The 19315-nt window shown below is 40.6% G+C and overlaps 1 protein-coding gene across 5 annotated transcripts in view; it reads left to right on the forward strand.

Annotated features, from left to right (window-relative positions):
• Positions 1-19315, forward strand: part of PPEF1 (protein phosphatase, EF-hand calcium binding domain 1) — a 126306-nt gene that overhangs the window by 83343 nt on the left and 23648 nt on the right. For all 5 annotated transcript variants that reach the window (XM_014543449.1, XM_014543448.1, XM_014543450.1 and 2 more), the window contains 4 exons: positions 5534-5700; positions 8594-8630; positions 9410-9559; positions 15637-15777. In XM_014543449.1, coding sequence (XP_014398935.1) covers positions 5534-5700; positions 8594-8630; positions 9410-9559; positions 15637-15777 — 495 coding nt within the window. The remainder of the gene's footprint in view (positions 1-5533; positions 5701-8593; positions 8631-9409; positions 9560-15636; positions 15778-19315) is intronic.

A 19315-nucleotide genomic window follows, 5' to 3' on the forward strand; every position in this document is an offset into this window, starting at 1 on the left:
TTGCGTGGGGGGGCACAGCCTCAGGTCCCCCACCCCAGCCTGGTGCAACGCAGCCTCAGGTCCCTGCTGATCACTCATTATGGCTCATTACGGAAACCCTGCCTCTGCTGTGGGTGCAGCCATCTTGTGATGGCATGACAGAGGGTCAGTTTGCATATTACCTCTTTATTATATAGGATATGAATATGGATATATATATATATATTATATATATATATATAATTTCAGAGAGGAAGGGAGAGAGAGAGAGAAACATCAATGAAGAGAGAGAATCATTGATCAGCTGCCTCCTGCATGCCCCCTACTGGGGATTGAGCCCACAACCCGGGTATGTGCCCTGACCAGGAATCAAACTGTGTTCATAGATACACACTCAACCAGTGATCCACACCAGCCAAGTCATATTACTCTTTTTATTCAAGTGGTTGGTTTAGTTTAAGACTTCTATTGTTATTCAAACATATGTTAAATTGAATCTGTCTACTAATTTATTTATTCAGTAAACTTCTATCTGATCCCTAGTGTTCAAGTTACTATATAAACTGTGGAATGAGCCAAAACTGGTTTGGCTCAGTGGATAGAGCGTCGGCCTGCGGACTGAAAGGTCCCGGGTTCGATTCCGGTCAGGGGCATGTACCTTGGTTGAGGGCACATCCCCAGTAGGAGATGTGCAGGAGGCAGCTGATTGATGTTTCTCTCTCATCGATGTTTCTAACTCTCTATCTCTCTCCCTTCCTCTCTGTAAAAAATCAATATATTTAAAAAAAAATAAACTGTGGAATGATACATACATGAATATGAAGTTCATTCATTTTATGTATATGTATTAAACGCCTATTAGGAATGAGGTATTCTGCTAAGGGTTGGTGATACAGTCTGACTGAAACACAGGTTTTGGCTCCAAAGACATCAGTTTAGTGAAGGAAGGTCAATTAATAAAACAACAGGACAGTTCAGGGTGGGATGAGTTATAATTGGGATAAACATGAGACTCCAAGGGAGCACATTGGAGTGATACCTAATCTCGTGGGAGACTTCCTGGAGGAGGTGACATTTAAGACAATCAAATAATTTTAGTAATTGCCTAAATCATGAAGGAAAGTTTTGGAGGATTGGAAAAGATTTTATTCGTATACTAGTGGCCCAGTGCACAGATTCGTGCACATTGAAAGGAAGTTAATTAGAAGAAATATTTTAATATTGCTATTCGCCCTTTCTCTATAATAGAAGTGTCAGAGATGAAAGAGAACTAGTAAAATGTATATGAAAAATAATATATGAATATATATAACAACAATGACATGATGTAAAAGCAACAAAGACATGATGTAAAAACAACAAAAACATGATATAAAAACAAAAACATGATATAAAAACAACATTGATAAAAACAATGACTGATAAATTGATTAAACTTATACCAATATCTCCCTATATACCACATTAACAGTAAAAACACTCTTAATACATTCTGTCGACGACGCTGGCTTCTTTCGGCTTCAGAGGTACATTGTGCCAATAGTTGGTCTTCAGATATATTCTGTTGACGACACTGCTTTCTTTTAGCTTCAGAATGTCAACCAAAAAACAACCAAATTCACGATCGACAATGGCAGATTGAAATGCACGCGTATGCTTGGCACCAGCAAGAGCTTTATATGTATTGAGCATGCGTGAGTCAATGTTTATTTTTAAGTTGCCAGTGTGCGTCATATGTACCAGTCATGGGATGGACGGACAGATGGATGGTCGGTCACTTAGCCTTTTATGTATATAGACTAGAGGCCCGATGCATGAAATTTGTGCAAGAGTAGGCCTTCCTTCCCCCAGCTGCCGGCACCGGCTTCCCTCTGGCACCTGGCACCCAGGCTTCCCGCCCACCAGCCACAGCCTGCCGATTGGTGGCCTCTGCGGGGTGATCATGGGGCAATGCTCGGACCCCTGACAAATCGCATCGCACCCGCCTTGGCTGGCCTGGCGCCAGTGTGTCATAGCGTGGTTGTCCGGAAGGTCGTTCAGTTTAATTAGCATATTATGCTTTTATTATTATAGATAGTTTTTGTGATGCATTGCAATAAATGATGAGATTCACACTAATGATTGTTTTTGATTGTTTGTTTTAAGATTTTGGTTTCTTTAAAATTTGGTTGTCCTTGTCCTAGCTGGTTTCACTCAGTGGATAGAGTGTCGGCCCATGTACTGAAAGGTCCTGGGTTTGATTCCAGTCAAGGGCACATACCTCGGTTGCAGGCTCGATTGGGGTGTGTGTGGGAGGCAACCAATCAATGTGTCTCTCTCACATCGATGTTTCTCTCCCTCCCTCCCATTCTCTCTAAAAATCAATGGAAAAATATCCTCGGGTGAGGAGTAACAATAATAAAAAAACTAAAACAATATTTGGTTGTCCTTAAAAATTATATCATTTAGCACCTTTTCACTAAACCAGACATTTTCAGGTCATAATCCTATCTGGGTTTGAAAAGAATTTTTTCCTCTGGGCACCACACTGTTACCCATGACAGGCCTGTGTTCAAAGGCATCTCGACTTTATATGGCTCCAATATCATCAACTGAACCAATTTACATAGCATTGGTTAGGTCATATTTTTAGATTTTATTTTCTGAACGAGTTAATTTAAATCAGCCACTTTTGCTTAATTAGAGTGACCAATTTGAAATACTTCTTTCAGAGCCTTAGTTAGCCTTGCTAACATTGCAAGACATTTTTCCTCACTGGAAACAAAGCTTGAAATTTTAGATCAAGTATTGGCAAATTATTTTGTTAAATTCATGCTGTGAATGGAGACCTCCTGAAGCTGAAAAAGGGATGCACATGGACACAGAGAAACTAATTAACTCTTAACCCTGTGGGTGTCATACCGACGCTGTCCATTGGAAGCCTTGCCATCTTGGTGTTTGTTTGTTTTCTTTCTCTCTTCCTACCATCCTCCACCCCCCATGCCTGTGATTTTCCAGTTGAGAAGTTCATTAAATATTTTCTATTTTTCTCTATCCTGATATGCTTCACACTGCCACAGTAGTCAATTCCTTTCCTTTTGAGATTAAAGCAGTGTGTTGCAATCAAAAGAACAGATCTCTAAAATAGGGTTCTCAAAAGATATAAAATTAAAATATTGTGGAGTTGAGGTACAGAAGTTATTATATGATGTGCACAAAAATGTCCACATAAGTTGGGATACCATCTAGATGTCTATTTTAAAATGCTCCAGTAGACAACAGGTGACAATATAGGGAAATATCTTGTTTTTGTCTCTACTCAAAGTAATTAATTGTAGTCTGCTGTTTTTCCCCCTGCAAGTCATCTGAATTGTGGTTACCCTGAGTTTTCTATATTTGTCAAATTCATTTCCATGTCATAGATGGTTGATTGTATATCAGCTGCAGAATAAGCTAGAGAGTTTGGTCTGCTGGAACTGAGTGAAGGATGGGGTATAGCAGCAGGTTTTGCTTCTTTGAAGGAAACCCAGAGAAATCTCAGTAATTCGAAGCCTAAATGTTCTAGAGACTTATGTCTCAGGAGACTTAGCTCCTCATCCTCTTATCTATCTTCCAGTTCCTGTATTATTCTAAAACTAAAGCATTTTTGACTCAGACTATATAAAGTAATATGTCTAATCCTGAACCAACAGGGCAGACCTTATACATCCAAATGAGTCTTGCCTTCTTTGAAGCAGCTGACTTAAGAGGCTCAACGTGTATACACATTTAGAACTCCTTTTAGAATCACTTCCAGAGACTGATATATTCTATTGAGTGGCCTTCATGATCACAAATCTCAGTCTTTTGACAATGTGTGTGACTTTTTGAAAATGTTAAAACTCATTGGGTGTCAAGCATGCTGTATAAAGTAGATGGCCCAGCTGACCATTATTATTTTTGACTTAAAATTAGATTTGATTAAAGAAATTCATTATTCTTTGCTCACAGTAGAGATAAAATACCTATAAGCAAAGTTTGATTTAACTGGAGATTAGTAAGTTCTAATACAAGAAAATTTGTCATCACAGTTGAAAACATGTTTACCATCCAAATATCTATAATAATAAAAGCCTAAAATGCTAATTAGACCGGATAGCCAAATGACCTTCTGGATGTCATTCTGGACATCCTTCTGGATGAAGCCGCGGTGGCAGGGGCTGAGGCAGAGGCAGTTAGAGATAATCAGGCAGGCAGGCGAGCAGTTAGAGGTGATCAGGCAGGCACGCAGAGTGGTCAGGGATGATCAGGCAGGCAGGCAGGCAAGCAGTTAGGAGCCAATGGTCCTTTTTGTTCTGTGTGAAAGATTTTTTGTCTGCTTGCTCTTTATGGTCAATAATGTATTTTCCAACCATTCTTTCTTTTACTTAGCTCTGATTGGTATTTTAAATTTTAATGTCAAGAATTAACTTTTTTTAAAAATTAAATTTATTGGGGTGACATTGGTTAATATGAAAGGTTTCAGGTGTGGGTTTCTATGTTACAAGATCTGTATATTGTACTGTGTGCCCATCACCCGAAATCAAAACTCCCATTACCATATATTAGGACCCTCTTCACCCCCCATCACCTTTCCTCCAGCAACCACCACACTGCTGTTTGTGCTCATGAATTTCAGTTTTATGTCCCACATATGAGTGAAATCATATGGTTCTTAGCTTTTTTTGACTGACTTATTTCACTTAGCATAATATTCTCAAGGTCCATCCATGAGTAGTATTCCATTGTGTATATGTACCACATCTTCTTTATCCAGTCCTCTATCACAGGACACTTTGGTTGTTTCCATGTCTTGGCCACCATGAATAATGCTGCAATGAACATAGGGGTGCATATATCTTTGTCAATACTTGTTTTCGAGTATATTTTCCTGATCCCAGTTATTTTTCATGCTAACACTGTGTTTAAAGGTATCTCATACCCAGGAGTGATAATCAAAATATTTAACAATTAATATGGTCTGGTCAGTGAGCAGTGAGAACACACACTGGCTATCAATACTTAGTGTGATTGTATCAGAGTGTACTGGTGTATTAGCCTTACATACAATTATCGGTGCCTTACACATTCCTGGTCACTTTTGTATCCATTGTCATTTGATCTGGGGGTGGGGGTGGGGATATAGTGTCATTCTCCTTTTGCAATTTGAGGCAATCACATAAAGCCCAGAGAAGTTAAACACAGGGCCCCTTAGAAGTTTCCATCTTTTACAGGGAAAAGGAAGAGAGTCACCATTATTTATAGGACAAATATCAGCTCCTTTTAGAGAAAACTCATAGTAGATGGTGGGTAGAATGAGCAATCCCCATCCCCTGATATCTTCCTGCCCCAAGCTAATTCTTCACTTTCAAGGTCCCTTGCAGGAGATGCCTGCCCTAGAAGAGTGAAACTGACTCAAGCAACTGAGAAAATTTTCCCAAATGAAAGAACCGACTGAGCTTCTTTTCTCCATGTTCACAGGGACATTAAGTACAAAGCCTTATTTTAAAAGTATATTTTTGTAACTGCTTGTTTTTCCCCTCTCTTCCTTCCACAGAATGGCCTCCCCTCAGGGTATAACCCATATGTTTTTAACGGTGATTTTGTAGATCGAGGAAAATATTCCATTGAGATCTTAATGATCCTGTTTGTGAGTTTTCTTCTCTTTGGCGATGACCTGTGCTTGAACAGAGGAAACCATGAAGATTTTTTGATGAATATGAGGTAACCTAGGCCTTTATATTTCCTCTTTTGTTTCCCATTTTATAAAATTCCATCATATTTAGTTCCTAGCAAAGAGTTAGAGGTGAGTGTAGAGAAGCAGGGATTACGGGAATCTCAATTCTTATCCCTGTTTACAAGCCCCAGTCTTCTACTGAGTGAGTATGCATTATTCTGAAGTCCTCTTTCAGTCTTTTTTTCTACCTCTGTTCTTCCTTCTCCCTTCCGTTATGTTCTTATCCTCCCAGGCCCACCCTTCACAGTCCATATCATGTGCAGGGGTGTGTTAGGCCAGGTTTGGAGGTGTCCTTGAACAGGCTTAGATGGAATCATTCTGTTGCTACCCTTTTGGCTTGTGTCATGTGTTGTTTCAGAAACTAGGACTGTATTTTTCACTGATATTTTTTATGACATGATAATTGCTTTTGGCACAGTTGTTCATAAACATATTTGATAACAGCTGTAACATACCATTTCAACTATCTGACTCACTGGAAATTTGAAGAATATAGATTGGTTAAATGGTTTACCAGTTTATGCTAAAAGGCCCAATGGGTGGTAGATGTTCCCTTTTCCCTTCTTTCTTCTTATTCCCCCTCCCTCCTCCTCTTCTACTTCCTCTCCTCTTCCTCCTCCTTTTCTTTTTCTTTTTTTGTTTCTTGTTTTATGAAAAACAGGAACCAGTTTGCCCTAGGGCAGTAGAAGACATGGCGTGTTTTATGTTTTTGGTCCTGGGCTTTTGGGTGCCTTGATCAATGCTCAGCAACTTATTAGCTTTGTCTTTTGGGCAGTTTTGGCACCTGACCAGAGTACAGAGTTTAAATTCTTATTCTTAGGTATGGAAGCAAATGCTGAGACTATGAAAAAAAATTCCAAGACAAGAAAAAAAATCAGAGGCCCATTAATATGTAATATAGCTCAATACTTTTATTTGGGCATGCCATTTATCCTTTCATTTATTAATTTAGCCAATCATATTTATCCAATGCTGCAATGTTTAATGAAAGAGACATGGTCCCTACCCTCATAGAGTTTACATCTAGCAGGCAAGACACGTATTGAGCAGGTTTTTCAAGTGTGGTGAGTTTGTAAAGTGGGGAATCCAATCTGGCTGAGAGGTGACAGAGGTTCTCTCACAGAAGTATGGTGTTAGTCTGAGCCCTGAAGAATGAATTAGGAAATCAAGAAAAGGCCATGGTGTTTCACAGTGAGGGGACAACCTATGCAGAACTTAAGACTTTTTAGACTTGAAAGAAGTTTAGGGGGGCAGGAGCATAGACTGATGGACAGGATGGTGTCTGATAGAGTTGGAGACATAAATGGTTGGATCATGCAAAGGAATTTGGATTTTCTTCTAAGGACAACAGAAATTCATTGGAGATTATCATAAATTTGTGTTTTTAAATATAGCAGGAAGAGTAAATTTGGAGACGGGCAGGAGTACCTGTATATATGAAGAGGACAATTAAGAAGTAGTTGAAGAGTACATGATGGATTCTCACTTACACTAGGGTGGTGGGGATGGAGATGCAAAGGAGTAGATAAAATCAAGAGGAGTTTTGGGAATGATGATTTAATGCTTGGTGGGTATGAGGGACTTGAAAGAGGAGATAATCAAGGGTGGACTCTAGGTTCTTGCCTTGAGTTTGGGGGTACATATCATTTACCGATATTGGGAACATGAAAAGAGGAGAAAGTTGGGATGAGAGAGAATGATGAGTTCAGTTTGGGGAAAGCTAATCTGAGATGCTTTGAGTAGGAAGTTGAGTATACATGTCCAGAGCTCAGAAATGAAGTGTGGGCTGGAATATTGTCCTGTAGTATTGGCATGTAAATAGTAACTGAAACCTTGGACAAGAATGACATTGCCAAGGGAGAAAGTGAAGGGACAGAATCTGAAGGAACTCCCAATGTTTAAGGCAAGATAGAGGAGAACTTGCAAAGGAGATTCACAACAGCTAGAAAGGTAGGAGGAAAACCAGGAGAGTTTACTTTCACACAATCCAAGAGAAAAAACGTTTTCCAGGACTATGTAGTCAACTGTATTTAGTGTTTCAGAAAGAGCAAGAAAGATGGGGACTGCCAAGTGTTCATTAGATTTAAGAACATGGAAACCTTTGGTGAGTACAGGACTGAAATAATCTCAGAAAACATCACGTTATACTATAGAAGACTGACATGATATTATTTGCATAGAAACCTGGAGTATGTTGTGATCCAACTTCACTGTGTTGGGTACTAAGAGTATATGTATACTATTATGCTAAGGCAAGGAAAAGTAATTGAAGAAAATTCCCATCATTTAAATCTCCCTTAGTGACTGTTAATTCAGGCTCTAAAATTCCTGACACTTTCTATTAAAACCTTTAATACATAACATGAAGTATATCCGAGAGACTATAAAGAGCCAACTTGTTTATCTTCTAGGTTTTTCTTAGTCTTTCTTCAGTCTTTTTTTCTCTTCATATCGTTCATTTACTGTAAGATATAGGTGGTCTGAGAAATTCTATGTAACTAAAAGCATTCTCCCACACAGCTTTCCCCAGCTGCCATGGTACTCTTCTCTGAGTATTTGAAGCATTAACACAAACTATGCTTACCACATATTTTTAAAGTTGCTTGTGATTGTTTCACAAAAATGTATCTTCTTTCCCCAACTATACTACAAGCTCCTTGAGTATAGGGATAAAAGTTTTGGCTGCTTTTGTTCTTTCCCATCATGCCTAGCAAACACTTGGGTAAATAATAATCAGTTCCAACTAAAGACTAGTTTCTTAAGTTGCTGACATTTGTGATAGTGAGATGTCAAGGCCTTCCCTTTTTTGCATGGCTCACATAAGTAGGAGTTATCAACATTTAATTAAATAGTTTTAATCCTCCCCCCTTTTTTTTCCAGGTATGGCTTCACAAAAGAAGTCTTGAGCAAATATAAGGTAAGACTCATACTTTTAAAAAACTTCTCTTTGCTGTCTATACATAGAAGTAAAAAAAAAAAGAGCCTTCAGGAAGGGTGATGGGTGAACTAGTCAGAATCTATATGAATAAAAGCACAGAAGGAAGCCCTAGCCATGGCAGAGGCTTAATTTTCTTCCTGGACTAAAGCAAGCTTTTCCAATGTGACTTTTGTACATTTCAGCATAGATACAAACATATTCCATTGTTTTAAAGGTACCTGGGATTTGTTTTACTCAGGTGTGGTAAAACATGCAAACAAGAACATAGCTGTACTAAAGGAAAAGGCTTTTAATAAGTTATCAGGAAACAGGAGGTACAGCACATCACACTGGGGGGCCACGTGGGGAAGCACCAAGGTTAGGCAGAAGGCAGAGGGAATGAGAGGGAGAGTGTGTTTATTGTATTTTCCCTGGGAAGGAATGGGGAAAGCAGTGTAAACAGATTTAGGATTGGCTAGTTTGAGTAATTTCAGCCCCATAAAGTAGGTGGTTGGGGGTGTGGGCTTTTGATTGGTTGGCTTGCACATGATAGGCAAGTCATTTACTATCTCTGAGAATTAGCTAGCCCTGGAAGGGACAGTCTCAAAAATACAGAAAAAAAAAAAGACATGGTTGATGGATGCTAGTGGGTTAGTGACTCTGTGCTGACTTCCTTTAGGTGGCATGAAAACTGTTTTGCTTTTTGTCCATCCATTGAGACTATTCAATAAACTTGAACCCATCAGAGAAATGAGTCTTATTCAAGCTCTTACTTACAGATACATGGGAAAAAAATCCTACAAGTCTTGGAAGAAGTTTTTGCCTGGCTACCACTCGGTACAATCATTGATGATGAAATCCTGATCATGCATGGTGGCATATCAGAGTCCACAGATCTGAATTTACTCCATCACATAGAGAGAAACAAAGTAAGAAGGCAGTTTACATGAATCTTGTCTCATAGATTTATAAGAGGATATATACCTCTTTTTTAATTTATTATTTTGTATTCATTTGTGTTTTCGTGGTTGTAACTCTGAAAAGATTGGTACAAATTTCAGAAAATCTATGATTGTATGGTAAAGAACTAAATGGGTAACTTCTATATATGGGAAATGTTTTTTAAAAAATTGATTTTAAAGAGGGAGGGAGAGAGAGAGGGAGAGGGAGAGAGAGAGACCTTTGCTTGCTTCCCATATGTGTCCCAACTGGGGATTAAACCTGTAGCCTAGGTATGTGCCCTGACTAGAATCAAACCCCAGACCTTCTGGTGCACTGGATGACACTTTAGCCAACAGAGCCATACTGACTAGATCTATATGAGAAATTTTTAAATTCATGATAAAAGTGGGAAAATAAGGAAATGTTGGCATTTCATATCATTTCTAATAGTGAAAAAAATCCTGATTTTTAAAAATTAAAATCTCTAATATTATGCTAAAGTATACATTTACCACTTTAACTAATTTTAAGTGTACAGTTCAGTGGCATTAATTCACATTGTTGTGTAACCATCACCAAAATCACTACCATGAATTTCCCAAACTTTTTATTGTCCCAAACTGAAATTATTTACATATTAACACTAACTTTACATTCCCCCCTCCCCTAGCCCCTTCTACTTTCTATCTCTATGAATTTGACTACTCTAGGTATCTAATATAGGTGGAATCATACAGCACTTGATTTCTGAATTGATATGATTTCCCTTATAATACTCCAAATGGCTCAGGGTAATATTTTTGGAAATATTTTTAAGCCTAAGTAATCATATTAAAAACAACAGAAACAGAGCAGGGGCATGTATAAAACCTCTGAGGGAAGTGGTTGTGTGGGTTCTGTAAAGCTGTCCCACCTATGTGAAAGGCTACTTTCGCTGGGCTTTGTAGAATGACTGGAGTTGTCTTCCTCCTGTACCAGCCAAGTCCCCAGACCAGAGGCTTAGGGGTACCATATGGGCATGAGGCCCGATAGCAGTTCTGGAGCCAGATGATATGGTCCTAGTAAAAAACAGAAACCCTTACCCCTCAGGACTGATAACCAATTTCTAACCAATCTAGGCAAGTGGAGTCCAGAGCTGGAATTTAATCTGATATAGATAAAAGTGTGACACCTATTCACCTTGAGTTTTTGGAGCACTTATACCATTATACACATATGAATGATAATATTGTTGCTAACTTCTCACCCTTTTAATTTCAGCTTAAATAGACCCACTTGCAAAGCCTTCCACAATGTGCAGAGTAGATCAATTCCCCTTTTATATGCTCTGAAGCCCTTGTATATATCCTTCATAACAGTTACTAAAATTAGATAACGAACTGTGGTACTGTTTGTGTACTATCTTCCCCTGCTTCTCTAGTTCCCTGATATAACCCCAGGATCCCCAGCAATTAAGATGTAGTAAGTACTTAACTCAATGTTAATTGAATATCTCCTAAGAGATTTTAAGAGCAAAGTGGGCAAGCCTAAGACAAAACTGGATAAAAACTTTTTTACAACCTTTTTGCTAATTCTGTAGTGATTTTGCATAGCCTCATCCCCAACTTCACCCAGAGAGGATAATACTTCTTGATTTATACCTGTTGTCTTGGTGTAAGTGTTAATAGCACCTCCCTTTACCCTCAAAAGTATACCAGTTGCAATAAATTTTAAGGCCACCCTAAGTCTAAGGCATCTTTCTCATGATATCAATAAATAGTCAAGTCAATAAGACGTTTCGATCAACATGAGATAGTGTTAGCATAATGAGGGGATATGATTCTAGCCAAGAGCAAGGGAACATGATGTTTTTGTCAGTCAAATATTGGCAAGCACATGGCAGGAATGAGACACTCCACCACCACCTGTCCTATGACAACAGAACTGATCAGCTGTGGCAGCCACTACCAATTGATCAGATTAAAGAATTTTCCTTTCCTGAGATTAGCCCGAGCAGGTAGCCCCCTCTAGGGCTTTTTTAAAAAAATTATTGTAGTGTTTTTTTACATTTTTTTTATTGCTTAAAGTATTACAAAGAGTATTACATATGTCTCCTTTTTTTACCCCCCTTGACAATTCCCCACCCTCCCCTACCCCCCAGTGTCTTATATCCTTTGGTTATGCTTATATGCATGCATACAAGTCCTTCGGTTGATCTCTTACCCCCTTCCCTCCTGCCCCCCAACCCTCCCCGGCCTTCCCGCTGCAGTTTGACAATCTGTTTGAGGCAGCTCTGCCTCTGTATCTATTATTGTTCAAAAGTTTATAATGGTCTCTATTATCCATGAATGAGTGAGATCATGTGGTATTTTTCCTTCATTGACTGGCTTATTTCACTTAGCATAATGCTCTCCAGCTCCATCCATGCCGTTGCAAATTGTAAGAGTTCCTTCTTTTTTACAGCAGCATAGTATTCCATCGTGTAGATGTACCACAGTTTTCTAATCCATTCATCTACTGATGGGCACTTAGGCTGTTTCCAGATCTTAGCTATGGTGAATTGTGCTGCTATGAACATATGGGTGCATATATCCTTTCTGATTGGTGTTTCTGGTTTCTTGGGATATATTCCTAGAAGTGGGATCACAGGGTCAAATGGGAGTTCCATGTTTTGTTTTTTGAGGAAACTCCATACTGTCTTCCATAGTGGCTGCACCAGTCTGCATTCCCACCAGCAGTGCACGAGTGTTCCTTTTTCTCCACATCCTCTCCAGCACTTGTCGTTTGTTGATTTGTTGATGATAGCCATTCTGACAGGTGTGAGATGGTACCTCATTGTTGTTTTGATTTGCATCTCTCGGATGATTAGTGACTTTGAGCATGTTTTCATATGTCTCTTGGCTTTCTGAATGTCCTCTTTTGAAAGGTGTCTATTTAGGTCCTTTGCCCATTTTTTGATTGGATTGTTTATCTTCCTTTTGTTAAGTTGTATGAGTTCCCTATAAATGTTGGAGATTAGGCCCTTATCAGATATAATGTTGGCAAATATGTTCTCCCATGTAGTGGGCTTTCTTGTTGTTTTGTTGATGGTTTCTTTTGCTGTGCAGAAGCTTTTTATTTTGATGTAGTCCCATTTGTTTATTTTCTCTTTAGTTTCCAATGCCCTAGGAGCTGTATCGGTGAAGAAATTGCTTCGGCATATGTCTGAGATTTTGTTGCCTTTGGATTCCTCTAGTATATTTATGGTTTCCTGTCTTACATTTAAGTCCTTTATCCATTTCATCTCTAGGGCTTTTTTAGATATTAAGATCTCATGTCTCTGGAATGCCCATTACTATCTCTAAATTGAGAGCCACCTTGATCTAGTAAATACCATGAAGTTCTGACAGCACACAGGTATAGCTAGCTTTTCATCCTGCTTCTGCCATTCCCTGACTGGGTGACTGGCAAGGAACCAAAGTTGTCTAGGTCTCAGTTTCCATACCTATACATTGAAGCTAAAAAATACCTACCATATTGAATTATTAGGATTAAATATAATTACCTAGATGAAGAAAACATCATAGAGTAAGCTCTGAACATAGAGCTCTCTTCTCCAACTCTTTCCTTTTTTTCCTGATACTTGGGACTAAGGTTTGAATTTCAGTCATGAAGACAGACCCTGGGTAGAGGTTTCTGGACCAGGAATTTTCCCAGGATACCTCAAATTTCATACCATTTAAGGATCATTGTTCTGCCAACTCATAAGATGGACTTTAAAGATAAAAATTTGACTTACATAGTTTTTGTAACTTCTACTCTCCTAGAGTGAGGTTTAACTGGCAGCACATAGTTGTATTAAGTATAATTGAGCTGTAATAAAAGTAGTAGGTTCAAGCCTTTAGAACTCTACCAGATGGGATACAAAAGTAGATTTTGAAGTCCAATTTTATTTATTTTTAATTTAAAAAATTGATTTGAGAAAGAGGAAGGGAGAGGGAGGGAAAGGGGAGAAAGAGAGAGAAACATCTGTCTATTGTTCCACTCACCCATGCATTCATTGGTTGCCTCCTGAATATGCTACAACTGGGGATTAAACTTCCAAGCTTGATTCATGGGGGCAAGGCTCCAACCAACTGAGCGACCTGGCTAGAGCCTCAAGTCCAAATTTATAACCCCTACTTTTCCATCCCTTAGGACCTTCCAAGTGTAGGGTGACCATACTTCCTGGTTTACACCTGTTGTGGTATAACTGTTAGTAGGGTTGGGGGAGGGTTGGGGGAACCTGATGACAACCTCCATTCTAGGTTCATTAAAGGCATTTTGTAAGGTGGGCAGTTTGGGAGGATGGGTCAGTGCAGAGGGATGGAGAAGGAATACTCTGTAAGATTAAGATTCTAGTATTCTTCAAACTCCCTGGCAGGGGGTGGGGGAAGGGATTGTTAGGAGGTCCTCCAGGAGAAAATGATGTTGTGGTACCTTAGGAAGGGGGTGGGGCAAAGTATCCTGATCCCTATTGGCCATGAAAACAGAAGAGCCACACGTACTTAAGAGACCATGTGGACTTGCCCAATGAGTTTATCAGAAATTGTGTGGACCCAAGTCCAGAGTGTCCTCCCAGAATATTCTGCTCTGCATAAGACCTGGGGACATTTGCTGGGGAAAGGGGATTGAATTTCCAATAATCTCAATGATACAGCACCTCAGAATAAGATTCAATTTTATTTTTGAAAAACAAAGGTAAGATTTCATATACACCCTAGTTTATAGAAGAAACTAAGAACCTACCACAGAGAATTGTCTATCACTGAACTAAGGCCACCAATATAACAGAAGTAGTGTTAAAAATTATTTTGTATAAGGGTAGGGTGCTATAAAGAAACAAGTGTAAAATTACAGTCTCAAGTTATGTAAGGGAATATAGAAGGGATTATAGTAATTGGCATACTATCAGAAAGATATTTTATTTTCCAAAGAAATGCATCACTTTATTAGTAGGATTAGAGAACAGCACCAATTGCTGGCAGGTCAGATTGAGACCACATTGCATTTAAGTTGAAGGGCTTCCAAAGTTTTCAGCTTATGTCCCCTTTGAGAACTTTCCTGGACATAAATGTACTTTCTCGCATTTCTCCAGGAAAACACAACAAAATGAAAAGCAGCCACTTTTGAAGTATTTCTGAAATCAAAGCCTATTGGTTCTCTCTTAGCCCCATCTATACTAATAAAAGGGTAATATGCTAATTAGACCAGACATCCTTCCGGACAGAGCCACAGTGGCAGGGGCCGAGGCAGAGTTGGTTAGAGGCAATCAGGCCAGCAGGGGAGGGCATTTAGGGGCGATCAGGTCAGCAGGGGAGGGCAGTTAGGGGCGATCAGGTCAGCAGGGAAGGGCAGTTAGGGGTGATCAGGCTGTCGGGGGAGGGCAGTTAGGGGTGATCAGGCCAGCAGGGGAGGGCAGTTAGGAGGCAATCAGGCCGGCAGGGGAACAGTTAGGGGGCAATCAGGCTGGCAGGCAGAGGTGGCTAGGGGTGATCAGGCAGGCAGGCAGGCAGGCAGGCAATCAATTAGGAGCCAGCAGTCCCAGGTTGCGAGAGGGATGTCCGACTGCTGGTTAGGCCCAATCCTGTAGGGCCTAAACTGGCAGTTGGACATTCCCTGAGGGGTACCAGATTGGAGAGAGTGCAGGCTGGGCTGAGGGACGCCCCGCCCCATGCATAGATTTCATGTACCGGGCCTCTAGTGTATAGATTAAGGCTCAGAGGGAGACAGTTTTCCCTTAGCATCTTCCATTTCCTGAGATGATGCCTCAGAACATGTCTAGCACTGACATCTGTGCCTCTAGGGTCCTTTAGAAACTAATGGGAAACTTTCCCTGTAGGGCAAATGTATCTATTTGAAAAATGTACAAGCAGAATTTAACAGGCTCATTTTCTAGATATCAATGAATCACTAAGATAAAGGAAATGGGTGAGATGCAAGATGACCATGCGTTTTTCACTGGGTTGAGGCACAACAATATAGACAGAATAGCAACTGGTACTGAAGTTTCTGTGTGCAGCACACCAAGCATAGGGTTTGACTAAAGCAAGAATTTGTTTTGTAGATGAAATCCGTGCTAATGCCACCAGTTCCAATGGATAAAGATAGTGGTACTGAGACGAAGAAGAATAAAGGACATGTGCCTCGGGGAGTCAAATTAAGTGGATCACCTTCTGATTATTTAACAAAGCATGAGTGGGAACAGGTAGGTAATCAGACTGTTCACCAAAGTGGCAAAGAAGACACAGCATAGATTATGTTGTCCCTTACAATATAGAGATAAAAAGTGACTTGCCTTTATACACAGATCATATCCTTCTCACTGAATTTATCACTATTTTTTGACAGCTTTATTGATATATAATTCCCATACCACATAACATACTTATTTGAAGTATATAATTCATTGTTTTTTTGATATTTTCACAGTGTTGTGCAGCTATCACCACAGTCTAATTTTAGAATATTTTTGTCACCGAATAAACTCCATACCTATTATCAGTCACTCCCCATTTCCTCCCCACCTTCCCACTCTCCCAGCCCTGCTCCCCTTAGTTTTAGGTAACCACTAATCTCTTTTGGTCTTTATAGATTTGTCTTTTCTGGACATGTTACAATATTTGATCTCTCGTGTCGGGCTTTTTTTACTCAGTGCTTTTGCTTCGTGCTTTTGGTATTATATCTAAGAAGTCATTGCCTAACCCAAAGTCATGAAGATTTATTCCTATGTTTTGTTCTAAGAGTTTTATAGTTTTAGCTCTGACATTTAGGTGTCTGATCCAGTTTTAGTTAATTTTGTGTATGGTATGAGGTAGGTGTTAAAATTCATTCTGTTGTATGTGGATATCCAGTTATCCCAGCACCATTTGTTAAAAAGACTGATCCCACTGAATTTTCTTGGTACCCCCACCAAAAATCAATTGACTTTAAATATGAAGGTTTATTTCTAGAATCTTAATTATATTCCATGATCTATATGTTTATCCTTATACTAGTGACCCGGTGCACGAAATTTGTGCACATTAAAAGGGAATTAATTAGAGGAAATACTTTAATATTGCTATTTGCTCTTTATAATAGAAGTATCAGAGATGAAAGAAAATTAGTAAAATGTATATGAAAATCTTCCTCCGGTCAGAGTCTGGGGCATGCCACGAGAACCAGAGTCAAGTCCCTGCCCACCCACATGTGCCTCGAAATCACACAAAACCCAGACCCAGCTGGCCCCACCCCCATTGGACTAGATCCAGACCTGGCTGGCCCCACCCTCATCAAACCCTCCAGGTGGGCGCGGCCTCAGGTTGCCTGGCCTGGCGCCGGAGAAGGGGGCGCAGCCTGAGGTCCCCCGGCCTGGGCCAGGAGGTGCACCTTGAGGTTCCCTGGCCCGGGCCACGGGTCACAGCCTGAGGTCCCCCGTCAAGTCCCACCAGGCGGGGGGTGCAGCCTCAGGTCCCCTAGCCTGGCGCTGGGGTAGGGGGCATAGCCTGAGGTCCCCTGTCAAGTCCCATGGGTGGGGGACATGGCCTGAGGTCCCCTGTCAAGCCCCATGGGTGGAGGCCACAGCCTGAAGTCCCCTGTCAAGCACTGCATGGTGGGGGGGCGCGGCCTCAGGTCTCCCAAACTGGTGCCGAGGCAGGGAGTGCAACCTCAGGTCCTCCGGCCTGGCACCAGGGCGGGGGCATGGCCTGAGGTCCCCTGTCAAGCCCCGCTGGGCAGGGGCTGTGCCCTGAGGTTTCCCATCAAGCCCCGCTGGGCAGGGAGCACGGCCAGAGGTCCCCTGTCAAGCCCCGCTGGGGTATGGGGCATGGCCTCAGGTCCCCTGGCCCAGTGCCAGGGCAGGAGGCCACAGCCTGAGGTCCCCTGTCAAGCTCTACCAGGCAGGGGGGCGCAGCCTCAGGTCTTTTGCCCCAGCCCAGTGCCACACAGCCTCAGGTCCCTGCTGATTGCTCCTTAAGGCTCATTACAGGAACTCTGCCTATGCTGTGGGCGCAGCCATCTTGTGTTACAGAATCCCTGCCTCCACTGTGGACATAGCCCTCTTGTGTTATGGAATCCCTGCCTCCGCTGTGGGTGTAGCCATCTTGACCATTACAGTGTGATGGTCAATTTGCATATTCCCTCTTTATTAGATAAGATTAGTACTACACAGTTTTGATTACGGTAGCTTTGTATGAAGTTTTAAAACTGGGAAGTGTGAGTTCTCCACCCTTTTTTCTTCTTTTTCGAGATTTTTTTGGGACTATTCTGGATCCCTTAAATTTCCATATGAATTTTAGGATCAGCTTGTCAATTTCTACCAAAAAGCAGCTGGGATTTTGGTAGGCATTGCCTTGAATCTATGGATCAATTTAGATGCTATTGCACTCTTAATATTATATCTTCAACTTCATGAACATGGGATGTCTTTCCATTTCTTCAGATCTTTAGTTTCAACAGTGTTTTGTAATCAGATATTTATTGACCAGGCAATAAAAAGCTATCATTCAGTAAAACTTTTCCAATTTTTAGTTTGACAATTTCATGAAAGAATGGTAAGTAGTTATTCTTTTTGCACTTATCACCCAAAATACCCTGCATGTCAGAGGAGAGAGGGTGTTCCAGAGAAGAGAGAGATTATCTCTGCCTAGGAATTTGTTTCACCCTTTATGGAAGTTTTTGTTTGTGAGCCTCAGAATTAAATCTATGTTGTAGCCACAGTCTGTGTAAACCTACTTAAGTAAATGAATTCTAGACAAAAAAGAAATGCAGAATTCAAGGAATGAATGATTCTGAAGTTCATTTCTATAAACCTATCCCTTATGACTTTGAATCAAAGAAAAATGAGTGTTACATATATCTTCCTCATTTCATAGCTGAGCCATCTAAGGCCTGAATAGGCAAAGTGATTTGTCCCAAGTGACATAGGTGACACTTGAAGAATTAACTCCTTGGCCAGTAATTAATCTATTTCAACAGAGTCCCATCATATGTGCATTTAATTTATGTAAATTTCAACTATATACATATGGCAAAAAGGAGAGAAATGTATAAAATTTTACTTTCATATAATATATTATACATTATCACATATATAAAATATCACACATCCACATTGCTATATAGGGTTGTATATACAAAATCATATATACTGTGCTTTAAGGGTAATTTAAGAGGTTTTCCAGGAGTAATTTTGGCATAATTGACTTACACCTCATGTAGGAATTTAAATCTTTTTTAAAAATATATTTTATTGATTTTTTACAGAGAGGAAGGGAGAGGGACAGAGAGTTAGAAACATCAATGAGAGAGAAACATCAATCAGCTGCCTCCTGCACACCCCCCCACTGGGGATGTGCCCGCAACCAAGGCACATACCCTTGACCGGAATTGAACCTGGGACCTTTCAGTCTGCAGGCCGATGCTCTATCCCCTCTTTATAAAACACAACTCCTTGTGTTCCATGTTTTCTCCTTTATTATACTAAACTAGAGGCCCAGTGCACGAAATCCATGCACTGGGGGGCTGTCCCTCAGCCCAGCCTGCGCTCTCTCCAATCTGGGACCCCTGAGAGGATGTCCATCTACCAGTTTAAAACCAGCAGTCTGGCCCTAACTGGTTTGGCTCAGTGGATAGAGCATCAGCCTGCGGATTGAAGGGTCCCAGGTTTGATTCTGGTCAAGGGCATGTACCTTGGTTGCGGGCACATCCCCAGTGGGGAGTGTGCAGGAGGCAGCTGATTGATGTTTCTCTCTCATCAATGTTTC

This window comes from Myotis brandtii, unplaced genomic scaffold (genome assembly GCF_000412655.1).
Source record: "Myotis brandtii unplaced genomic scaffold, ASM41265v1 scaffold326, whole genome shotgun sequence".
NCBI classification, from domain to species: domain Eukaryota; kingdom Metazoa; phylum Chordata; class Mammalia; order Chiroptera; family Vespertilionidae; genus Myotis; species Myotis brandtii.